This window comes from Nelusetta ayraudi, unplaced genomic scaffold, assembly GCF_046127955.1.
Source record: "Nelusetta ayraudi isolate G7.1 ecotype Tasmania unplaced genomic scaffold, CSIRO-AGI_Nayr_v1 ptg000070l, whole genome shotgun sequence".
NCBI lineage: Eukaryota > Metazoa > Chordata > Actinopteri > Tetraodontiformes > Monacanthidae > Nelusetta > Nelusetta ayraudi.
Genome location: NW_027466120.1, coordinates 552,503 through 574,290, shown reverse-complemented (window position 1 = coordinate 574,290; position 21,788 = coordinate 552,503). Strand labels below are relative to the sequence as shown.

Below are 21,788 nucleotides of genomic sequence, written 5' to 3'. Positions count from 1 at the left end.
GCGTCGTTGCACCTTCCTGGAACCGGCCTATCCCGGTGTTTTAATCGTTAGATATAATATACACATAGCCCCACAGAGATGGCAAAACATTACGAATGACTCCGCGGCTTCTTCTCGGCATCCCCCAATTATGTTCCGTGTCAATCACATGACAAATAACTACAACGTTACCCGGATATGAATACATTTAGAGGTTGTAGGAAGTGTAGTTTTATGTTGTAGTCGAATTAGCGTTTGTAAGAAGCGTAGGTTAAGAACTCGCTCGCCCCCGTGCGCCCAAATATTTTTATACATCTACAGATAATACATGTAACTCGCATATGCTAGATAGGTAGGCACACTGTTGAGCCTTGGGCTGTCAGATTGTGAGCGCCTCTGCGCTGGACTTTTACAGTTTATGCTACCAGTAGGTAGTTTTTTCATGGGACTTCAAGATGGCGTCGAGCGGAGGACATGGGGAACACGAATGGACAGCGGCAGTGCGACCGCTTTTATCAGCTTCGTACACCGCTTTTGAGACGAAAGAGCTACCTCTACTAATCGGATCCATAATAAACAGGTATGTGTTTCGTGTCACTCCGTTGCGTGTGTCTGTATGCCCAAATACTGGTTGTGTTGACCTAATACAATTGAGCTCACTGGCTAACTTGACTAGCGAAGTTCGATGGGAAGCGCTATCCACTAAGCTAACATTAGCTGCTAGCAGCTAATTGGGTTTTACTTGTGCTGGCATCCAATGCTGCGCTGATGTTAGCAATATGCTAAGGTTAAGTATCAGTTTAAATTTTGATTTTGACCTGCCTGTGTCAATACCATCTAATGTCAAGGTGCATACCTTGCGAAAAGGCAATCGTTACATTGCACAATCACTGTAAGAATGTTATTTAACGCTGCCTTCGAACGTTTTAAAAAATTCTGCTTCATCATTAGCTATTCGCTGACACAAACATTCAACAGCAAGCTAATGGGCCCTCCCTACAAGCTGGGCAACGCAACATTGATAAATGGCTCAGCCACATTCATGATGTACTGTCATTTGACTCGATTCCTTACCCTTTAGTTTAGGCCCAATGTAATCAATTATTTTATGGAAATGTCAACAAACGGTATTCGTTTTTCAACAAGTTAACCATTCAGTTTTGGTAATCTGCTGTTACGCCAAAGCTGTTTGCTACAGTAGGCGGTGACTTCACAACCTTACCCCCATTACATTTCATGAGTCACCGTTGCCCCAACGATTTCATTAAAATAAATAACAACAACAACAACAACAACAATTTAACGACCTCGGGTGATGCAGTCACTGTGTAAAGCTATAACGTATATGAATTGTCACTTCATGAGCCTCATCAAATGGGGTAGTGTCATCAAATGGGATAGTGCCTCTTGGTTTGATGTTGTGGGAGCTATGCAATCACTTTAAGTTTCGTTTGTTCAGAAACACACTGTATTTACCCAATACCCAATGCATCAGGCTAGAAGGCCTCTTGGTGTCATTTTTAAATTATTGTGATAACTGTGTTGACATTGAGTTCGTGTTATCTACAAGCATCCTTATGCTCAGAAGTGAAAGATTCAGGTGTATCTGTCAGGAGATTTCTTCATTAGTCATAACCAGAGCTGGAGTAATGCTTTCTGTCTTGAGAGGAATGCTGGGGCATCTGATATGCCATGAGACTTTTTGATAATGTGTGTACTGCTTTTTGTAAGTACTGAACTTGATGTAGTTTTGATGTATGTTAGGTAGCTCTGGTCTGGACTCGTCTCATAGTCTGGTTTCATCATTACTTTAAGTGTGGCCAAACTAAATTTCTTTGTTTTATCATGTTCCATCTCACTATTTAATCTCAGTCAATATATATTTACCAGAATTTAATGAAATATTTAACCTTTTTCTTGCAGTGAATCAGACATCCTTCATCATGACAAACAGTATGAGCCTTTCTACTCGTCATTTGTGGCTCTCTCTGCACACTACATCACCACAGTGTGTGGTCAGAGTATGTATCTGTCTTTTTTCTTATTGTTCCACGCAAACATTTTTAAATGATCCGAGGTTTTGTTTTCTCCAACCTGCTAATTGTTTGAACCTTTGTCTTTTAGTACCAAGAAATCAGCTGCTGTCAGTTGCAGCAGCATGCAAGGTATTAATTGAATTCTCATTACTGCGCTTGGAAAACCCAGACGAAGCATGTGCAGTCTCACAGGTATGAAGACACGTTTGTTATTTTGTTGTATTAACATCCAATAAAATCTGTTGTCACTACACTGTGGGTACAGTGTTGTAGTTGTTTTATATTCACAACTTCAGACTGTTTGCTTGCTCTTATGAGCCTTGTGTTTTTTATGCTTGTTTAAATAACTTTTTTTTTTTCCATCAGAAACACCTGATTCTTTTGATAAAAGGACTTTGCACTGGGTGCAGCAGATTAGATCGCACAGAGATCATTACCTTTACCGCTATGATGAAATCTGCCAAGTTGCCTCAAACTGTCAAAACCCTTTCAGATGGTAAGTCTGGTGCTGTTATTGATTAAGGACTTATTTTATTTTATTTTATTTTTGTTGGTTTAATAAATGTATGCCGACTTTTTGGCGCTATGCATTCTAAAATTGAGTACCCATGCCACTTGACAGTGGAGGATCACAAGGAGTTACCCAGTGCTGTGAACCCAGAGCTTCGGCAAAAAGAAGTTCAAATGAACTTCTTTAACCAACTGACCTCGGTTTTCAACCCTGACCTTACCACCATCTTGGCCTCCCCTACAGCATCACACATGCAGGCAAGTTTTCCAGAACACGCCCACCCCATCTGCCCACTTCTTCCCTCAGATTGTATCACTAACCGGTGCTAAATTGTGGCCACGTGTGTTTCCATGCGACCAGTTCATAATTCAATGCAAACCTTCCTAAATTCCAGGCCGAGAGTGATTGCGATGACCACACATCAGATCAAGCTATTCAGACCAAAATGAAAAATGCCTTTGTCTCTCAGAATGTGTCAAGCTTACAGGAACTTGGTGAGTACTTATTAATTGTTTGTATGATAGCAGCCAAGTTTACAGATGTCCAGTTTTTTTCACACTGGTTTCTTCAACACAATGGTTTCTAATTTAATTGCTGTCAGGGCTTTTCTGGAAAAGTGTACTTTAATCGTGTCCAAATGTCAGAGTAATTTAAACCTGGCTCATGTTTACAATTCTAGGTGGGTCTGAGAAGTTGCTACGAGTGTGCCTCAACCTGCCCTACTTCCTGCGCTACATCAACCGTTTCCAGGATGCTGTATCAGCCAATTCTTTCTTTATCATGCCTGCTACAGTGGCTGATGCCACTGCTGTTCGCAATGGGTACTTCATAATTTCTAACTTCATAATCTTTTTTATTCTAATGCTGTAATCGCAAATTTATATGCAAAGTTATGTATTTTAATGGGAGGATTATGTTAAGTTAGAAGAAGTTGACTCCTTATTTTTAAACCTATTCCCAGATTTCATTCATTGGTGATTGATGTGACCATGGCTCTGGACACGCTCTCCCTGCCAGTACTTGAGCCATTGACGCCAGGACGATTGCTCGATATGACTGTGCTGGCTTTGAGCTGTCTCTATGCGGGTAGGTTATCAGGCTTTGGCCATAAAATATTCTTGACCCAGTCATTTCAAGTGCTATAATATATTACAAGCAAACACAAAGCAATTGGACTGTTACTATTACTATGGGCAAGGTTGCTTTTCACTGTCTTTTCACCCAAGTAAGCCATGCTCCATGCTTCATTACAATCATATTTGTGTGCATACATTTTCTGTCTGATACAGTCATTGGCCATAATTGTTTACTCAGTAAGTTCAGAAGGAAGTTGAACTGGCTAGTCCTTTATGTTCTGTGCAGACACTGGAGTCAGTCTGTTAAGGTTTGTGTTTATATGATTCTTGAGACTTCAGCAACAGGCCTCTGAGAGAACACAACCTGGGTCCAGTACGCTTTAAATGTACATTGATCAAATCCTCTGATTTTGGGTTTGAGATGTCGGAAGTAAACAATTTTCATTTTCACTCTGTGCTTGTTTGCGTCTATGTTAGTATGAAGGCAAAAATGTTCAAAGAAGAATTACATAAATCTTTTCCCTGTTCAGGTGTCAGTGTGGCCACTTGCATGGCCATTCTCCAGGTGGGAAGCGGCTTACAACTTCGCTCTGCATCCACTGGGACTAAAGAGGAGGACTATGAAAATGACGCAGCCACAATTGTCCAGAAATGTGTAAGTACAATTTAATATGCAGCATTTTTTGTAGATTTTATAGTACAGCGATATCAAACTAATTATAATTTGTAGGAAAAAAAGTATATATATTACTGTGTCATAGTGTACGCGGGCAGTGCTTCCTGTGCAGCATCTAGATTGCGTTAAATTGGTGTCATGTGAGCAGGGAAGAGTCGGGGCTAAAAATTGATTCCTGTTTGTTGCAGCTGGAGATCTATGAAATGATTGGACAAGCCATCAGCAACTCACGCAGAGCTGGAGGGGAAGTAAGTGCTTTATGGATTAGTAAATAAAGAAATGGGCTGCTTGTGCTGTAGCTTGATTAAAAACTGTCAATTTTCAGAGTTAAAAAGTGGGATAAAAGATTCTTTTCTAATGCTTAATTTTTCAGCATTACCAGAACTTCCAGTTGCTCGGAGCCTGGTGTCTTCTGAACAGCCTGTACCTGATTCTCAACCTGAGCCCCACAGCACTGGCAGACAAAGGGAAAGAGAAAGATCCTCTTGCTGCCCTACGTGTCCGGGATATTGCTGCACGCACCAAGGATGGCGCAGGATCGCCAAAACTTGGCCCTGGCAAAGGGTGTGTCTGACATGAAAATAAAAGTTTTTGTAAATATGGTTTAGTATTAATGGATGCCATGAAATTACAACAAGAGGAACCTTCTGTCAGTGACACTTGACACTTTTTTATCTTTTCAAGACATCAAGGGTTTGGAGTTTTGTCTGTTATCCTGGCCAACCACGCCATCAAACTGCTGACTTCGCTTTTCCAGGATCTGCAAGTGGAAGCTCTGCACAGGGTGAATAATACAGCTTTTCAGCAGTGAACAGTCTTAGACTTGAAACTGTGCACAGTGCCACATATCAAACACTGTATGTGGTTATCCATAGTTGACAATATTGAAAGACATATAAGCTTTCATTTGTTTGTGTCTTGTAAGTCTTCTTATTTAGGTTGTCAACATTGCCTTTTTCTGTAATTCTTCCCCACAAATGTGTGTTTTTTTGTTTTGTTTTTAACTCTTTTTTTTTTTCTTCCTGGCCATCTGCAGGGTTGGGCGAGTGATGGTCCTCCAGCTGAACTCAACATCATGGCACAGAGTACTTCAATTCAGAGGGTCCAACGGCTCATTGACTCCGTCCCGCTGACAAATCTACTGTTCACCCTTCTTTCCACGTCTTACAAAAAGGTGCTGTTTGTGTTTAGGCCACTGAAATAATCATAATTGCAAGTGAATTGCTGTTAATCAGTTTGTTTTTCTCCAAAGCTTCAATTTTTTTTACATGACATGCCCTCCGACAAATACCTAATCATAAATAGTTTGGTCATTGATTTCTGCCTTCCTTCACCAGGCCTGTGTGCTGCAACGTCAGAGGAAGGGCTCAGTCAGCAGTGATGCCAGCGCTTCCACCGATTCAAACACTTACTATGAGGATGACTTCAGCAGTACAGAGGAGGATAGCAGCCAAGGTATTTGGATTGGCTTCATGCAATTGCATCAGCCTAGAATTCAATTGCATCTTTAAGAATTCACATTGTAGACTCAACAATTTCCCCGCTCCAAGTAGATAAAGAAAGTACATGTTTTGGAGAGCATTTGTAACAGGAAAGTCCAAAGAAAGAATTTTATACATACAAATTAAAAGTAATTTTAAATACAATATTTTAATAAAAAAAAGTACAGATTCAATAGCAGTTAAACTTTGTAGAATATTGAATGCACTTTCTAAATCATAATAAAAGGAGCCATCCTGTTCCTGTTCATTCTTTCTATTCCCTGTTTTTTATTTATTAATTAGCTGTTCTTGTAAGACCATCAAAACATCTCTCAGATTGTTCCACACGACTTAAAGCTGTGCAGTGTCTCTGTATGAACATGTAAACTTGTCAAATTAAAGCTTTTAATCAGGCTAGATGTTGGAAGATCAGCCAGTCAGCTTATGTCAGAAGTGAGAACAATAAACACATGAACACAGTGTTATAATTTCAATTTTGTCCCTTCACCTACATGATGACAGTGTAGTTGACAGTTTCTACTATCTCAGCAGAGAGAAGACAGGAGAAGACAAGTGCAGCTTGTGTCTCAGGTCAGCAGTTTTCTGTCCTCAGGTCAAAGACTTTGGTTTCCACGTCACTGTCCCAGATTCATTTTTTTGTCATTGTTTGTCTCACAATTTAGGCTCTGAGCTGTGCTGCCCCAATAGCCTAGAAAATGACACAGCCACAGATGTAGACACTTGGGCAAACCGGCATGCTGGTTGCCGTTTATGCAAATTGACGTTTGTTAAAAATGTTAATGTTTCGTTCAAGAGCTTCATCTGTGGTTTCATGTGATTCAAATGATAATACCACTGGTGTTGATATTTGTATGATAAATGTGACATCTTTTTATTTTTCAATTATTTTTTACAGCAGTTAAAACCTCAGTTTAGAACTTGCATCTTTGCATTGATTGGTTTATTAATGGTTAACTAAATTACAGGTGATTACTGAGGCAAGCTTTTCACAATATTGTGATATTAAATCCAAGTTTGTCAACTGCGTCTCAGTACAAACGTGAAAAGATTTTTGGATTACTTAAAACACATGACTTGCATTCCATCAGTAATCTCCACCCGAGGCCATAACAGTGGTATTATTTTTGAACATTGGACTTTCAAATTGTCCTCAAAAATTAGAAACTCAATCACACCTTGCTACGTCTTGCTGTCACTGAATAAGTTATGACGTTTTGTATGTTGCATGCAGTTGTGAATATCAACTAAAATGGATATTATTGAGCAATCATCACAAATTTCCTGTTCAAATCAATCCAGTGATTTATTTTGGTGCGATTTTTATATTTTACCAAATATTGCCGAATTAAGTCATGACTTGCCAATGAAGCAGTAGAGTAGCTCTCCTAATCACTTCCTACAAGCGCATGTGTGAGAGTTCAAATGGTTGCCATCCAGGAGGGTAAAGTCAAAGCATTGGCCCTGTTGAAACTGACCTCCCCATTGAGTTTTGCTTTGTAATTTTGTTGCAAGCGGTGCATTGTTCTGGATAATGTTACAGCACAAAGCTTTGGGAGTTGGCTTGGTGGAAGAACACAGAATTGACTAGAGTTTTTGGTTAGATCAGCAAACATTTGCCTGATCATCTTATCTGAGTTGGATCAGGTTGGCAGCGGAGTGATTTGTTTTTTGACAGCAGGAGCTTTACTTTACAATTGAAAAGCAAAAGCTTTGAAACATAGAAATTAAAGTAAAGAAGTTGTCCTTCTGTTATTGTGGCTCCACTAACACTAATTGATACATTCTTGACTCCACCATGGATGATATTTTCTCAGCAGATGGCTGTTTGTCTGTCAGATGATAGTTTTGCATCTCATATCTGACTTTTAATGTGCCTTGCAGTGGCCAATAAAATGCCATCATTTACACCAGACATGAACCCCAGGATGAGTTTGATGAAAAATGTAAATAGCCACCAGCTGTGTGTTGTTATTTAATTAGATAGTAGGCTGGTGTCACTGGGCTGTGACCATGTATCAGGTGTTACAATGTTAACCACTCATGTGTCTTTTTCATGTTGTTCACTTAATTTAACGCTTGGCTGTTTGGAATAATAAAAGGTCTTGCATCTTTCATGCAGATATTAATATTGACAGTAATGCTGTCTGCAGTGAAATTCTATAGTTGTCTTTAAGCGGATAGTCACCCACTGAAGGTTACGACATGTTAAAAAAGTGAATCAGACCAGCATTTTGCTCGTGTCCACAGTGTTGTAGTGATGCACCTGTTTGAAAATGGCACAACCACATCACAAATATGTAGTGAGTCCCTCTGTGTGTCAATGCAACAATCAAAAGGACTCCTATGAATGAGTTTCCCTTTTGTTCCCCCTCTAGACGATGACAGCGAACCCATCTTGGGTCTTTGGTTTGAAGAGACAATCTCACCCACCAAAGACAAAGTTGCTCCCCCTCCACCGCCACCGCCCCCGCCACTGGAGACCTCTCCCAGACTGAAAAGCCCCAGCAAGCAGAATCCAAGCGAGAACGGCAACATTTTAGCTGGCCGCAAAGACCCAGAACTCGTGAGGACTGACGCTCATTTCCCAGTCACTGGTTCAGTTTAATCAGTCATTTTGTTTTTATGCTAACTGAGCAGTTTGTCTGTCTGCTAAAACAGGTTTTCTGCATGCTCACTTGTTCCCTCCCACAGTTTCTCAGCTTAGCCTCCAGCATTCTCAACTTTGTCACCACCTCAATGCTGAAGTCGAGGAACAACTTCATCCGCAACTACTTGAGCGTGTCTCTCACAGAGCAGCACATGGCGACGCTTGCCAGCATCATCAAAGATGTGGACAAGGATGTCAAAGGTGCGCTTAACAAACAAATGGCTATAATGCAAAGTGTCTGATGTTTTTATGTCTTTGTTTTTGTTAGGTCCCCCACTCATCAAGCAAATGTATCAGTATATCATTTTTGATGGTTTCTGTCTTTGACAGGCTCCTCCGATGAGGTGTTTTCTTTAGCTCTGTACCATTTCAATCACACTCTGGTAACTTCAGATCTTCCCTCCCCCGCCCTGCAGGTAAGAGACGGAAAAGTATCTCCAAAAATCAGTTGTTTTTTTGTGATGGCCCTCTTATTTCTGAATTGTTATATTTACCTATAATTACCTTTGTTTTTCCAGAATACACTTCTTCAACAGTTGGGTGTTGCTCCCTTTTCAGAGGGTCCTTGGCCCTTGTATATTCATCCTCAGTCACTCTCGGTGCTCTCCAGGCTTCTCCTCATTTGGCAGCACAAAGCCACCGTGCAAGGAGAACCAGATGTGCCAGAGTGTATGAAAGTCTGGGAAAGGTATTTCACTCTCAATCAAACTGACTTTTAACATTAACCAGTGTTGACAAGTGGATCCTATTGTAATTACCGCCCAGTCAAAGCATTATTCTATATAGTATTTGGAGAAATACGGCAAACATAAATTGCTAAAATTAATATTTTCTTAATTTTGCATGCTATGATTTTGGCTTTTTTCTTCTCCAATGAATGCTTTATTTTTCAAATTTTTTTTTTTTTCCTTACAGATTTTTGGGAACTCTAAAGCAAAACACCATCCAGAGCTCTGTTCACGGAGAAGACGACCTTAACGTGGAACACCTCCAGCTCCTGTTGCTCCTCTTTCACAATCTGTCCGAGCGTGGCCGACGGTCAGTCCTGACCCAGGTCACGCAGGCCATCACCGAGGTGGCACAGAGCAGAGACTCCCAGCTCAAGGCTGTTCCTCTAAACTTGGCCCGCCTTTGTCTGGTGTTTGACTACCTGCTGCGTCACTATTCCAGACCTCCCTTGTACCTTTTTGAGCAGGTTAATAGCTATTTTTAAACTGTCATTTTAATTTAATTGAATGTTTTTTTTGTTGTTTTTTTTCCATAAAATCATAATCGACTTTAATTACAAAATGCGTATCTTCTCTGTGCAATGTCTTCTTAGGTGCAGTATAACCTCCTCACTCCACCATGCTCTGAGCCTGGGTCTGTTCAGGACGGCGGCAAACGCGGTGGTCTCCCACTTCACTATGGCTTCAAGGAGGTGGAGGAGAACTGGGCTAAACACTGTTCATCAGGTAAGAACAGTGGTCAAAGCAGTGACCATGTCAAAAGTAACAAGTATGTTTTGCCGACAAGGATTTGCATTGAATCGTAGTAACTTTCACATCAATTTGGTTCCTGAGTCTCACTATTTCTCTTGTCTTTTATCCCTAGATTCAACTGTCCAGCCCAAATTTTACTGTCTTTTGTCCCCGGAAGCTTCTGAAGATGATATCAGCAGGCTGGACAGCAAAGTAATTACTTTAGTTTCAGCATACATGTGTTTTAATATTATTTCCAACCCAGAGCTTCATTATACTTTAACAACCTTCTCCTGGGCAGGTCTTTCCTAAACTTCTCAATGGATCGGTCAAATATGATGATCTCTACGCATGGCTCATCTCGCTCCTGGCGGCAGGCTCTGAGTTCGACATTGCTAGAAGACAAGAAAACAAGCCCATCTCTCCTATGGTGAGAACAAATAACATGTTTAATTTCAGATCTGAATGTTTAGAGGTATCTTTTTTGTCTTAAAGCTGTTCAGATTTAATTATTAACGACTAAACAGCCATTGACTTCAGCTTGGACCCTGAGTGGGTAACGATGCGTGTTTGTTTCTCACTCTCGCAGGAGGCGTGCTCCCTCCAGTACTACTTCTTGATACTGTGGAGGATTCTGGGAATTTTACCACCCTCAAAAGCCTACATGGAACAGCTAAAGAGTGGCTTCAGCGATCCCAGTGAGAGTGATATACTGCACACACTGCGGTGGTCCTCACGTCTCCGGGTATCTACCTATGTGAACTGGATCAAGGTCTGTAAAGTCTAAAAAGTACACATATAAATGTGTTACAAAAAGCCATATAAAGTAACAAGTACTCATGTATTTCAATCAAATAACTTTGATTAATTTGTCCATATCATGATAGGAGCACTTGGTGAAGCAGGGATTGAAAGCTGACCAGGCGGCCGCTCTGGTTGAAATGACTGCTGCAAAGTGCAGCACTGTGAAATATGATATAGAGTTGGCAGAAGAGTACATCGCCAGACAGGTAGCATTTCAAAACCCTGTCATTGTTACCCTGCTCATCCATGACCATACAAAAATAATTTTAGTGTAACCCTGACTTCTTGACGTCTTTTTTTTTTTTTTTTGCAGATTTCGACCTTTTCCAGTGTCGATCCAAATGTGATCGCTCCACTTCATCAGTTACCGTCTTTGCAAGCCATTTACACCCTGGACGCCGTCATCTCCAAGGTTCAGGTTTCCCTGGATGAGCATTTGTCCAAGGTTGCCATTGAGACGGACGCACACAAGTCATCTGAGATCACAAAGAACCTGCTGCCTGCCACGCTGCAGCTCACTGATGTTTACACAGCATTTACAAGGTCAGCACTGTATTTCCTCAGCCCTGCACCTGCATGACTGGCACTTCTGTTGACTTTGTAACTTAATTGATAAATGAGAAGATGGTTTTAAACAGCTACACTGTTATGTGTACAAATACAAATATGATGCATATCTTTTTCCCCTTTCCCATCCTTGAGCATCGTTAACAAAATATAAACCAACTTTATTATTCCAAGAAATACTGCTATATTTTGCACGGTCAAGTTTGTTCTGATATTTTGTTAGCTAGTTAAAAAAAAAAAAAAAAATTAATCAAATATATGAAACGCTTTTCATCACTAGGTCGTACCTTCTAATGAACATCCCAGAAGAAGGAGAGAACAAGCTCACAGATGCTAAGCTGCAAGGTTATGCTGCAGTGCTGTCCATCGGCTCCACACGCTGCAAAGCCAATTTACTGGGTTCGTTATGCAGGGTTTTTCTTGTGTTTTTTTCAATAATGGATTCCCTTTGCACACTTTTTTGCTTACACTTCCTCTTTAATGTAATTGTTTTTCAATTGCGCAGGCCATAGCATCATGCAGAACTTGCCAACGGCTATACAAACGATTTGTGACACTTGGAACAGCATTCACACCAATGAATTTCCCAATATTGGATCATGGGTATGTTCTTAAGTTGGTTATGTCCAGGTTGAGTTTGTCCAATTAGAATGCATTACGTTAAGGGGTGCAGGTAGTCCTTAATCCTAACTCCTAACTTCAATCCTAAACTATAGTCTTTCCTACTTTTTTCAAAAGTAAAATTTATTTTTTAAATGTCTTACCAATATTTCTCTGACTTTGAACTTCTAAATTAAAACCCTTATGTGCTTGTTTTTCCTCACTTAGCGAAATGCATTTGCCAATGACACTATTCCATCGGAGAGCTACATCAGTGCCATCCAAGCTGCTCACCTTGGGACATTGAGTTGTCAGTCTCTGCCTCTGGCCTCTTCTCTGAAACACATCCTGCTCTCTTTGGTTCGTCTCTCGGGTGATCTCATTGTGTGAGTGCTCATTTTACCATTTTTTTCAAGATTGTTCAGAATAGAACCAATAGTGTTGAATAAATGTATGAAATGAGGTCTAAATAAGCCGCTATTCCTAAACCAACAATGCTTGTCTCTTTAGCACAGAGGAGCTGAATCCTTCCCAGGTTGTGCGCACCCTGTTGCCTCTCCTCCTGGAGAGCAGCACCGAGAGCGTGGCTGAGATCAGCATCACGTCCCTCGAGAGAATCCTTGGCCCTTCAGAGTCTGATGCCTTCCTCGCCCGCGTCTATGAGCGACTGGTCACAGGCTGTTATAACATCATTGCCAATCACTCAGATCCCAACAGGTCAGCCATGTATGATGAATCAAATGCTCATATCGTATCAAAGTACTCACTTGACTCATTTGAAAGTGGGTTTAAAGTTTGGATGCAGGAGAGCCACTCAATGCATCCCTTCCCAGATTTCCAGATTTTGACTGACACGTTTGTCTTACGGTCAACTCTTGATTATTATTATTTTTTGTTAAATCTTTTCATAGTGGGTTGGATGAATCTGTGCTCGAGGAATGTCTTCAGTACCTTGAAAAGCAACTTGAGAACAGCCAAGTCCGCAAGGCAATGGAGGAGTTTCTTTCCTTTGGGTATCTATTGATCTGATTAAATTATTGTTGTTAATATATGCACCCAAAAAGACACATTTACTTACCTTTGTGCTCTGTTTTTCCCAGCGGAGAGCTTGTCCAGATTATGATGGCAACAGCCAATGAAAATCTGTCTGCAAAGTTCTGCAACAGAGTGCTAAAATTCTTCACAAAGCTTTTCCAGCTGAGTAAGTTGTATATCATGTCGTTTACACTGAAAAAGATCAAAACCTGCTTAAAATGTATTGTTTTATCCTTATGGCATCTGAACGCGTTACATTTTATTGATGTTCTGTTTACAAACGCAGCATTGATATTCTTTATCAAGCAAGAAAACAGTATAAGGAAGTGTCAGCTCAACTTGGCCTCAACCTCACAATAATGCTTTCTGTATACGCAGCTGAAAAGAGCCCAAACCCCAGCCTGCTGTGCCTGTGTGGCTCCTTGGCCCAGCTGGCTTGTGTGGAGCCCTCTCGTCTGCAGTCCTGGCTGACTCGCATGACAGCCGCTCCGCCAAAGGACTCGGAGCAGTTTGAAGTGGTGCAAGAGAACCGGCAGCTTCTGCAGCTGCTCACCACTCACATTGTGCGTGACAACAGCCAGGTGGGCGAGGGCGTGTGCACGGTCCTCCTCAACACGCTCATCCCTATGGCGACGGACATGCTGGCGAATGGCGACGGAACGGGTTTTCCCGAGTTGATGGTCATCATGGCCACGCTCGCCAGCGCTGGACAAGGAGCTGGCCACCTGCAGCTTCACAGGGCAGCTATTGACTGGCTCACAAGATGGTAGGAAATCCGTTTCACAGGCATGCACGTTTCTTGCCGAATTTGTGCGTGGAACTTTTTTTTTTTTTTTTTGCCTTGCCCAGATGCTTGGGATTATAATTTTTTAAACCAGAAACAAACCGCTCACCATGTTAGAATACGTTCTAGAGGTTTTACCATGTGTTAATCATTTGTCAAACTTTGTTTCTGCAGTAAGAAATATTTGACACAGAAAAACGTGGTGGAGAAAGTGAGCATAAACCTTTCTCAAGGAAAGGTAAGTCTGTGTGGCCCAGCTTGTGCATCTCTAACCATTGATTAAAGTGGTTAAGTTAAACTTTTATTCCCTTTCCATTTCAGCATGCCAGCATGCTTGAGTGCTCATGCCACATCATATCCTACTTGGCCGACGTGATGAATGCCTTGAGACAAAGCAATGGGCAAGGCTCCTCAGCCATTCTGATGGAGGGTGAAGAGAAGGCCATGGAGGTGGACTCGGACTGGGTGGAAGAGCTGGCCGTAGAAGAGGACGATTCCCAGGCAGAAGATTCAGTGAGAGCTCACCCCTCAGTTCCTCCCTAGAGATGACCTATGTGTGGCCAGTCTCATACAAGAGCTCTTAAACTCTACATTAACAATAAGATATTAAGCACACAGTTCAGAAATAGCTGTCTATGTGACTCACTGAAACCAAAGTTAAAATCAAGTCACAATTAACTTTTTGTTGTTCCATAGGATGAAGATTCTCTTTGCAACAAACTCTGCACCTTCACCATTACTCAAAAGGAATTCATGAACCAGCATTGGTAAGTTCAAATTCCATGGCGATAAAAACTAGAAACATGTAACAAAGTAGCGAGTCATAATCTGGACAACTAAAAATAGACCATTTCATTATAATCTTAGAGATTGTTTTTAGATTCACACATTTCTTGAACACTGACAAAAATAGTGTCCCCTTCACTCTCCAGGTACCACTGTCACACCTGTAAGATGGTAGATGGGGTAGGTGTATGTACAGTGTGCGCCAAGGTCTGTCACAAAGACCATGAGATCTCCTATGCCAAATATGGCTCTTTCTTCTGTGACTGCGGTGCCAAAGAGGATGGCAGCTGCCAGGTGAGACCGAATACCTCAGGTCATCATGGGAAGAGAACGACAGCGGTAACTTTGGCTTGCAAGTCATTCACCCATTGACCTCCATCCCGTCATTTCATTTGGTCAGGATTATAGCTAGCCCACATGTGTGGCCAGAGAATGAGGGAAGATGTTTTCTATGTGCAGCTGAAGAGGCCAGCTTTCCTAGTTAAAGTAATGTGATGAATTTATCAAGTGCATGTGACGACAAAACAAGCCATCAAATGCATTTTGTCTCTAGTTTTAGTTAAGATGTTTAGTTTTTTCTCTTTAGATGTTTTTTTCTTTCATATAAATATATATATTAGATTGTTAATTTACATTAGAGAGCCTTACAACAAGTATCAAAGTATTACTGTTTATGTGATATTCTGTTAATCATGACTGTATATCTTTTAAAATCATTCAATATTCAGCCTTTGTCACCACAGCCTCTGTTAGCTGAAAAGTCAAAGCAGTATACATTAAATTACAAAGCTAAACACTTTGTTTTTCACATTGCCATATCTCGTTAAATATTCATGCAAATGCCAATAGTGTTGCTGTTCTCACTCTGTTCTCTTTCTGCCATGGCCGTCCACAGGCCCTGGTCAAGCGCAGCCCCAGCAGTGGCATGGGTTCCACCCTCAAAGAGTCGTCCGCCTTCCAGAGTGAGCTGCGGATGCCCGACAGCGCCATCCGTCACCAGAACGCCTCACCCGCCGACAAAGGCAAGGTCACCATCTGTGATGGCAAGCCAGGTGATGAAGACAGACCAAAGAAAAGCAGCGTGTGCAAGAACATTGAGGGCTGCCAGGAAGAGCTGCTGGTGCAAGTGGTGAGATCACATGTTGTGCAGTCCTTCTTCTTCCTTGCTACCAAAACTCCTGCTCTGCTCTTTTTACACTGGTGAGGAATTCACAAAATGCTCTTCTTGACAGACGGCATCGTCGACTGCAGCGGTCATTCTGGAAATGCTCATGTTCCTCATGGAGGCCATCCAGACAAACTTCCAGCAGGCGTCAGCGGTGGGAAGCAGCAGCCGTGCCCAGCAAGCCCTCAACGAACTGCACACTCAAGACAAAACTGTTGAAATGACGGACCAGTTAATGGTGCGAAGACTTTGACTGTGTGGAATAAAACACCCACTTTACTCAGAGCTTAAAAAGTTATTTAAAATTAAACATTATATGTCATGAAATGTCTCCCTACAGGTGCCCACACTTGGCTCTCAGGAAGGGGCTTTTGAAAATGTCCGGATGAACTACAGCGGTGACCAGGGACAAACCATCCGCCAGCTCATCAGCGCGCATGTGTTGCGCCGTGTCGCCATGTGCGTCCTCTCGTCACCACATGGCCGCCGCCAGCACCTCGCAGTCAGCCACGAGAAGGGGAAGGTGCTCTTCAAAGTTTCCTCCTCCAGCCTCCTCTAGTCTATTTCAGCGCACGTTCATAATGTTTTATGTTAACTGAGCTCCTTTTCTCTTCTGCCTTCTAGATAACCGTTCTGCAGCTTTCCACCCTGCTGAAACAGGCCGATTCCAGCAAGAGGAAGCTGACACTGACCCGACTGGCCTCTGCTCCAGTCCCTTTCACTGTTCTGAGCCTCACTGGAAACCCCTGCAATGAAGACTACCTGGCTGTGTGCGGCCTCAAGGTCTGACAACCAGCATCCTGGACGTTGAATAAGAATGCAGAAGCTGTGCTTTCACCACTATATAGCTGATCTAGATAATAATAATCTGTCCACATTAGCATCTTCTTTATTGACCAATAAGTACTTTTGTTGTATATGGCAGAACGATAATATCTGACTACTCTTCCCTTCTCCAGGATTGCCATGTACTAACGTTCAGCAGCACAGGCTCTGTGTCGGACCATCTGGTGTTACACCCACAACTGGCTACAGGCAACTTCATCATCAAAGCCATCTGGCTACCAGGCTCCCAGACCGAGCTCGCCATCATCACTGCTGACTTTGTCAAGGCACGTTCAAACAAAACACTCTTTTTAATCTACTTGGCCTCCTTACTATTAAATGAAAATATCTTTGACTTTGTAATATTATTTGTCCTACTTGCTGTATGTGAAATGAACATTGTTGAACTTGTCATACTCATCCCTATCTGCTTCTGCGTCTTCTTTTTTTTTTTTTTTTTAAACAGATTTATGACTTGTCCGTGGATGCCCTCAGTCCCATGTACTACTTCTTGCTGCCAAGTTCCAAAATCCGTGACGCTACATTCCTTTTCAATGAAGAGGGAAAGAGTGTCATTGCCATCATGTCCTCAGCGGGTTACATGTACACTCAACTCATGGATGAATCCAGCAGTGCCCAGCATGGCCCCTTCTATGTCACAAATGTATTGGAGATAACCCACGAGGACTTGAAGGTAAGCATCAATACTCCATACTCAGTCCTCGTTAAACAATTTTGTTCTTCTTGCCTGAAGCGGCATAAATCTCAAGTTTTGCTCTTTCTTTGCAACTCCAGGACAGCAACGGGCAGGTAGCCGGTGGCGGCGTCTCCGTCTATTACTCCCATGTGCTTCAGATGCTTTTCTTCAGCTACAGCCAAGGGAAGTCCTTTGCTGCTACAGTAAGCCGTAGCACCACTGAAGTGCAGCGACTGTTTCCCATCAACGTCAAAGGGTAAGCTCTCCCAATGTTTTAAGTGGTTAACAACCACCGCATGTGCGGCATGTAATGGGTAACAACTGTGTTTGACCAAGTCACTGATTCCCTTCGTGCCGCTCTGTCCCCTGCAGCTCCAACGGCGGCAGCAGTAAGATGTCACCTGCTCTGTGCCAATGGTCGGAAGTCATGAACCACCCAGGCCTGGTGTGCTGCGTGCAGCAGACAACTGGCATACCGCTGGTCATCATGGTTAAACCAGACACCTTCCTAATCCAGGAGATTAAAACACTGCCAGCCAAGGCAAAGGTCAGGGCTACTTACTGGAGTCATTTGCTAAGTCACAACACAAGTGATGTCTTATCTGGGACAGTAACGATGCACACGAGTGAAATAAAAGTTGTTAAAGAATCTACAAATGAGAAGTTTAGTACCAGTCTCCTGGTTATGATGTTAATAAACTTGGAATATAACACATTCCATTATGCGAACAATGTTTCTGTTTTTTAAAGTTAAAATCTATTTTGTTTTCTGTAGATTCAAGATATGGTGGCTATCCGACACACAGCCAGTAATGAGCAGCAGCGTACTACTATGATTCTTCTGTGTGAGGACGGAAGCCTGCGCATCTACATGGCCAATGTGGACAACACCTCCTACTGGCTGCAACCGTCACTGCAGCCCAGCTGCGGCATCAGTATCCTGAAGCCAGTTCGCAAGCGCAAAGCTACGGCTACAAGTGAGTTGCCATTCTGGCATAATGATCCCTTTACTGTGAAGAACTGTGAATAATGCTCTTGACAATTTTTATTTATTTATTTATTTAGTTTGTTAGTTAGTAGTAGTTTAAGGTCAAGATCGTGTGACTGTTAATTATTTCATATTAACTGATGGATTTTTATTTATCCCTCTCCCTACCCCCACAGCTACCCGGACCTCCAGTCAGGTGACATTTCCAGTGGACTTCTTTGAACACAACCAGCAGTTGACAGAAGTAGAGTTTGGAGGCAATGACTTGCTGCAGGTCTACAACGGACAACAAATTAAGCACAGACTTAATTCCACTGGGATGTACGTGGCCAACACAAAGGTAGGGACCCTCCAGCTCTTAAACATAATTAATCGAAGCCTATGCAAGAAGCAATATACAAAGATACCTCTTGTCAATGCGTGAGTTTGCCTCACACAAACCTGGTTCCTTCCATCGCAGCCCGGCGGCTTCACCGTGGAAGCAGTCAACAACAACAGCTCGATGGTGATGACGGGCATGCGTGTGCAGGTGGGCACGCAGGCCATCGAGAGGGCTCCTTCGTACGTGGAGGTGTTTGGCCGCACCATGCAGATAAACCTGACGAGAGCACGCTGGTTCGACTTTCCCTTCACCAGAGAAGAGGCCCTGCAGGCCGACAAGAAACTGTCCATCTTCAGTAAGAGCGCTGGCATGGATTGCATCCGATCTGCAGCTGCTTTAGGAACCTGCTTTGTGATGCATTGTTCTGTTTGTTTTTTTTTGCCATAAAGTTGGAGCCTCCGTCGACCCAGCTGGTGTCACCATGCTTGATTCAATCAAGATCTACGGCAAAACCAAGGAGCAGTTTGGCTGGCCGGAAGATCCACCAGAGGACTTTTCCTCTGCCTCCGTAAACAACGTTTGCAGTCCCAACCTCAACCAAGGCAACGGTACCTCTGATGGAGAGACAGCCATCCCAACCACCACTGGTGGCAGTGTACTAGAGAGGTATAAGCTTCACACATACACACACACTCACACAGGTCTTTGGCCTCTTTAAAGCCTTCATGTAATCACACATGATTTGATCAGATGGTTCTGCAGTCTTTGAGCACTGTCTTAACTTGAGTTCTTCTATTTATTTATTTATTTATTTATTTTTTATTTAATACTAATTGGTGTGGAACGAATGATCCGAGCCATTTTTCCTCTTATCTCACATGTTAACAAGACGTGCTATCAGTGTGCAAGGTTTTATCCATCTCACACACTTCTTGCGTTTTTTAACCCTTCATGTGTCCATCTGCGTAGCAGGAGTTGTTGAGACTGAGTCTGAACGTGTAACATTTGAGGCTTAGGTTGCCTTGAGTGTATATATTGCATGGCTATTGAGATGTCATCTTTTTGTTTCTTGCATGCTTCTCTTATGTTCAACTGAATCATTTAATTTCACTTGTTTCTTTCTGTGATCCTCACTCTTTGTTTTTGTTCTTTTTCTTTTGCTCCCAAAAAAACTGCTAAAAAAAGTTGTGAAACTGAGTCCTTATCAACCTTGGACCGGTTAGTAACTGCCCTTTCTCTGCTTGTTTGTATGGTTTTGTGCATGCATGTTGCTTTGTGTGTCCATACTTGAGACTGTGAACATGCCATACATTATTACCACACATGTATGCTTTTGCTAGTTTAACATATTTCCTTGCATTCAATATACTCACATTTAAAGCAGCACTGATTGCACCCAGTTGAAATTAAATCTGTTTGTTTGGCTGCATTGTGAAGTTACTTTTACCTGGAGGTGTATTGATTTATTGATGGGCTTCTTTGATTTCAGGTTGGTTGTCAGCTCCCTCGAGGTTCTGGAAAGCTGTTTTGCAGTTGGTTCTTCTAATGAAAGGGTATACATGTTATATGGTTTTCTTTCCAAAAAAAAATATATATATATATATTGAGCACGTTTTCTGTGAGCAATCTTGACTGCTTATCTGTATATCTGAACAGGAAAAGAATAAGGCTGCAGCTCTGGAGTTGGCCACCCTCCTGCTGTCCATGCCAACCCCTGCAGGTGTGCAGCACCAAACCAAGGGACTTCTCGCAAGCTTGCACACCAGTCGCACAGCCTACCACAACCACAAGGTAAAACGGTAGTCTCTCTGGAAAGTGAATTTTTACATAGCCGAAGTAATGCAATATGCTGCCTAAAAATATCTGGCATTGCAATAGTAATTTTAGCAGTTTTGACAGCCAGAGTGATTGAAAAAGGGAAAAGAAACAATGGGTAAAATCAGCTTTCAAATAGCTGAGGTGTCACTTCCTATCCTCTTTCCACCAGGACCAGTCCTTGCTGAGTAATGCAGTGCAGTGTCTGAACGGCTGCAGCCGTGAAGGCAGGGAGCTCGACCCTGATGTCTTCCAGAGGCTTGTGATCACGGCCCGCTCCATTGCAATTATGAGACCCAACAACTTGGTGCATTTCACAGAAACAAAGTCGTCACACCATGACTCTGGTAAGGGCCAAATGAATATCTTGGACATTGCATCAAATTATGTAACGTAATTTCCTTGCTGTATCATTTTTTTAGCATGTCTTTATTCATGTTCTTTTTTTCTCCATACAGATATAACCGATGATGGGCAAAAACTTGTGGATGGTGAAAGCTGTGGTTTCATCACACAGCTCATTAATAACTTCTGGAAGCTCCACGCATTAAAACCAAAGAATGCATTTCTTGCTCCTGCTTGCTTACCTGGTATGTAAAAATCTTTTTTTTTTAATTAAGTAATTAATTTATTTATATTTTAAATGTTACATATGCAAATAGTCTGCCTAATTATGAAGACATTGTGTGATTTCTTTTTTTTTTTTTTAACACCACTGTCTACTACTTGCCTATTGTCTAGGACTAACTCACGTCGAGGCAACTGTTAACGCCCTGGTGGACATCATCCACGCATACTGCACCTGTGAACTGGACTACATTAATGTCGCCTCCAAAATCTACATGCAGATGTTGCTGTGTCCAGTAAGTTGAACCCATCTGTCGATCACTCGAAACTCCATCATCAGCCTTTAAGCAACTGACATTGTGAGTGATGACCTGTCAGATTAGTTGTGGGACTCTGCTAACCGGAGATTATGCAGTGTTCCTACTTATATCAGCTGATCCTACTGCTTTTTAACAATATTTCAGGACACAGCTGTAAGCTTTGCGTGCAAGCAGGCTCTCATCAGAGTGCTTCGACCACGAAACAAACGGCGTCATGTCACCCTTCCGTCCCCCCCGCGATCCAACACACCCATGGGTAAGTTGGCCTCATTCAAAGCCACAGTTGAATTCAGGAGCACATTCCCAAATGTTTCTTTTACTTGACAAGACACAATCACACATATTGAACATTGTCTTAGCTTTGAGTGTTACTTCTTTAGTCCAGATGCAGTAAAGGTTACAATAAAGGTTGTTTTACTTATTTCATCAGGAGACAAGGATGACGATGATGACGATGATGCAGATGATAAAATGCAGTCCTCGGTGCTGACTGGGGGAGAGGAGGGCAGACAAGGGAGTCAGGACCAGAGCGAAGTTGACCACGGGGACTTTGAAATGGTGGTGAGCAAAGTTTTTGTTTATGTTGGTTGACACTAAAATGCAGGTTAGAGCATCGGATAGCCAGC

At 42.2% G+C, this 21,788-nt stretch overlaps 1 protein-coding gene across 12 annotated transcripts in view; it reads left to right on the top strand.

The window, feature by feature from the left end:
• Positions 1 to 134: 134 nt before the first annotated feature.
• Positions 135 to 21,788, top strand: part of ubr4 (ubiquitin protein ligase E3 component n-recognin 4) — a 37,985-nt gene continuing 16,331 nt past the window's right edge. For 3 of the 12 annotated variants that reach the window (XM_076042350.1, XM_076042342.1, XM_076042339.1), the window contains exons 1-57: positions 136 to 559; positions 1,903 to 2,000; positions 2,104 to 2,207; positions 2,382 to 2,511; positions 2,638 to 2,783; positions 2,921 to 3,020; positions 3,206 to 3,347; positions 3,488 to 3,612; positions 4,133 to 4,257; positions 4,467 to 4,526; positions 4,652 to 4,842; positions 4,963 to 5,062; positions 5,315 to 5,452; positions 5,616 to 5,733; positions 6,309 to 6,350; positions 8,156 to 8,343; positions 8,472 to 8,628; positions 8,758 to 8,843; positions 8,946 to 9,115; positions 9,343 to 9,622; positions 9,749 to 9,881; positions 10,021 to 10,100; positions 10,189 to 10,317; positions 10,477 to 10,659; positions 10,775 to 10,897; positions 11,005 to 11,234; positions 11,539 to 11,657; positions 11,764 to 11,861; positions 12,087 to 12,244; positions 12,369 to 12,575; positions 12,770 to 12,871; positions 12,959 to 13,059; positions 13,272 to 13,659; positions 13,852 to 13,915; positions 13,999 to 14,190; positions 14,374 to 14,444; positions 14,610 to 14,802; positions 15,359 to 15,592; positions 15,696 to 15,866; positions 15,969 to 16,151; positions 16,253 to 16,411; positions 16,588 to 16,740; positions 16,920 to 17,147; positions 17,249 to 17,406; positions 17,523 to 17,697; positions 17,926 to 18,127; positions 18,315 to 18,478; positions 18,599 to 18,815; positions 18,910 to 19,126; positions 19,646 to 19,678; positions 19,950 to 20,013; positions 20,117 to 20,251; positions 20,448 to 20,622; positions 20,734 to 20,865; positions 21,017 to 21,138; positions 21,307 to 21,418; positions 21,593 to 21,723. In XM_076042350.1, coding sequence (XP_075898465.1) covers positions 435 to 559; positions 1,903 to 2,000; positions 2,104 to 2,207; positions 2,382 to 2,511; positions 2,638 to 2,783; positions 2,921 to 3,020; positions 3,206 to 3,347; positions 3,488 to 3,612; positions 4,133 to 4,257; positions 4,467 to 4,526; positions 4,652 to 4,842; positions 4,963 to 5,062; positions 5,315 to 5,452; positions 5,616 to 5,733; positions 6,309 to 6,350; positions 8,156 to 8,343; positions 8,472 to 8,628; positions 8,758 to 8,843; positions 8,946 to 9,115; positions 9,343 to 9,622; positions 9,749 to 9,881; positions 10,021 to 10,100; positions 10,189 to 10,317; positions 10,477 to 10,659; positions 10,775 to 10,897; positions 11,005 to 11,234; positions 11,539 to 11,657; positions 11,764 to 11,861; positions 12,087 to 12,244; positions 12,369 to 12,575; positions 12,770 to 12,871; positions 12,959 to 13,059; positions 13,272 to 13,659; positions 13,852 to 13,915; positions 13,999 to 14,190; positions 14,374 to 14,444; positions 14,610 to 14,802; positions 15,359 to 15,592; positions 15,696 to 15,866; positions 15,969 to 16,151; positions 16,253 to 16,411; positions 16,588 to 16,740; positions 16,920 to 17,147; positions 17,249 to 17,406; positions 17,523 to 17,697; positions 17,926 to 18,127; positions 18,315 to 18,478; positions 18,599 to 18,815; positions 18,910 to 19,126; positions 19,646 to 19,678; positions 19,950 to 20,013; positions 20,117 to 20,251; positions 20,448 to 20,622; positions 20,734 to 20,865; positions 21,017 to 21,138; positions 21,307 to 21,418; positions 21,593 to 21,723 — 8,361 coding nt within the window. In that variant the 5' untranslated portion in view covers positions 136 to 434. Of the gene's footprint in view, positions 560 to 1,902; positions 2,001 to 2,103; positions 2,208 to 2,381; positions 2,512 to 2,637; positions 2,784 to 2,920; positions 3,021 to 3,205; positions 3,348 to 3,487; positions 3,613 to 4,132; positions 4,258 to 4,466; positions 4,527 to 4,651; positions 4,843 to 4,962; positions 5,063 to 5,314; positions 5,453 to 5,615; positions 5,734 to 6,308; positions 6,351 to 8,155; positions 8,344 to 8,471; positions 8,629 to 8,757; positions 8,844 to 8,945; positions 9,116 to 9,342; positions 9,623 to 9,748; positions 9,882 to 10,020; positions 10,101 to 10,188; positions 10,318 to 10,476; positions 10,660 to 10,774; positions 10,898 to 11,004; positions 11,235 to 11,538; positions 11,658 to 11,763; positions 11,862 to 12,086; positions 12,245 to 12,368; positions 12,576 to 12,769; positions 12,872 to 12,958; positions 13,060 to 13,271; positions 13,660 to 13,851; positions 13,916 to 13,998; positions 14,191 to 14,373; positions 14,445 to 14,609; positions 14,803 to 15,358; positions 15,593 to 15,695; positions 15,867 to 15,968; positions 16,152 to 16,252; positions 16,412 to 16,587; positions 16,741 to 16,919; positions 17,148 to 17,248; positions 17,407 to 17,522; positions 17,698 to 17,925; positions 18,128 to 18,314; positions 18,479 to 18,598; positions 18,816 to 18,909; positions 19,127 to 19,645; positions 19,679 to 19,949; positions 20,014 to 20,116; positions 20,252 to 20,447; positions 20,623 to 20,733; positions 20,866 to 21,016; positions 21,139 to 21,306; positions 21,419 to 21,592; positions 21,724 to 21,788 lie in introns of all 12 variants that reach the window. The other 9 variants (XM_076042347.1, XM_076042344.1, XM_076042346.1 and 6 more) reach the window with 7 other exon arrangements.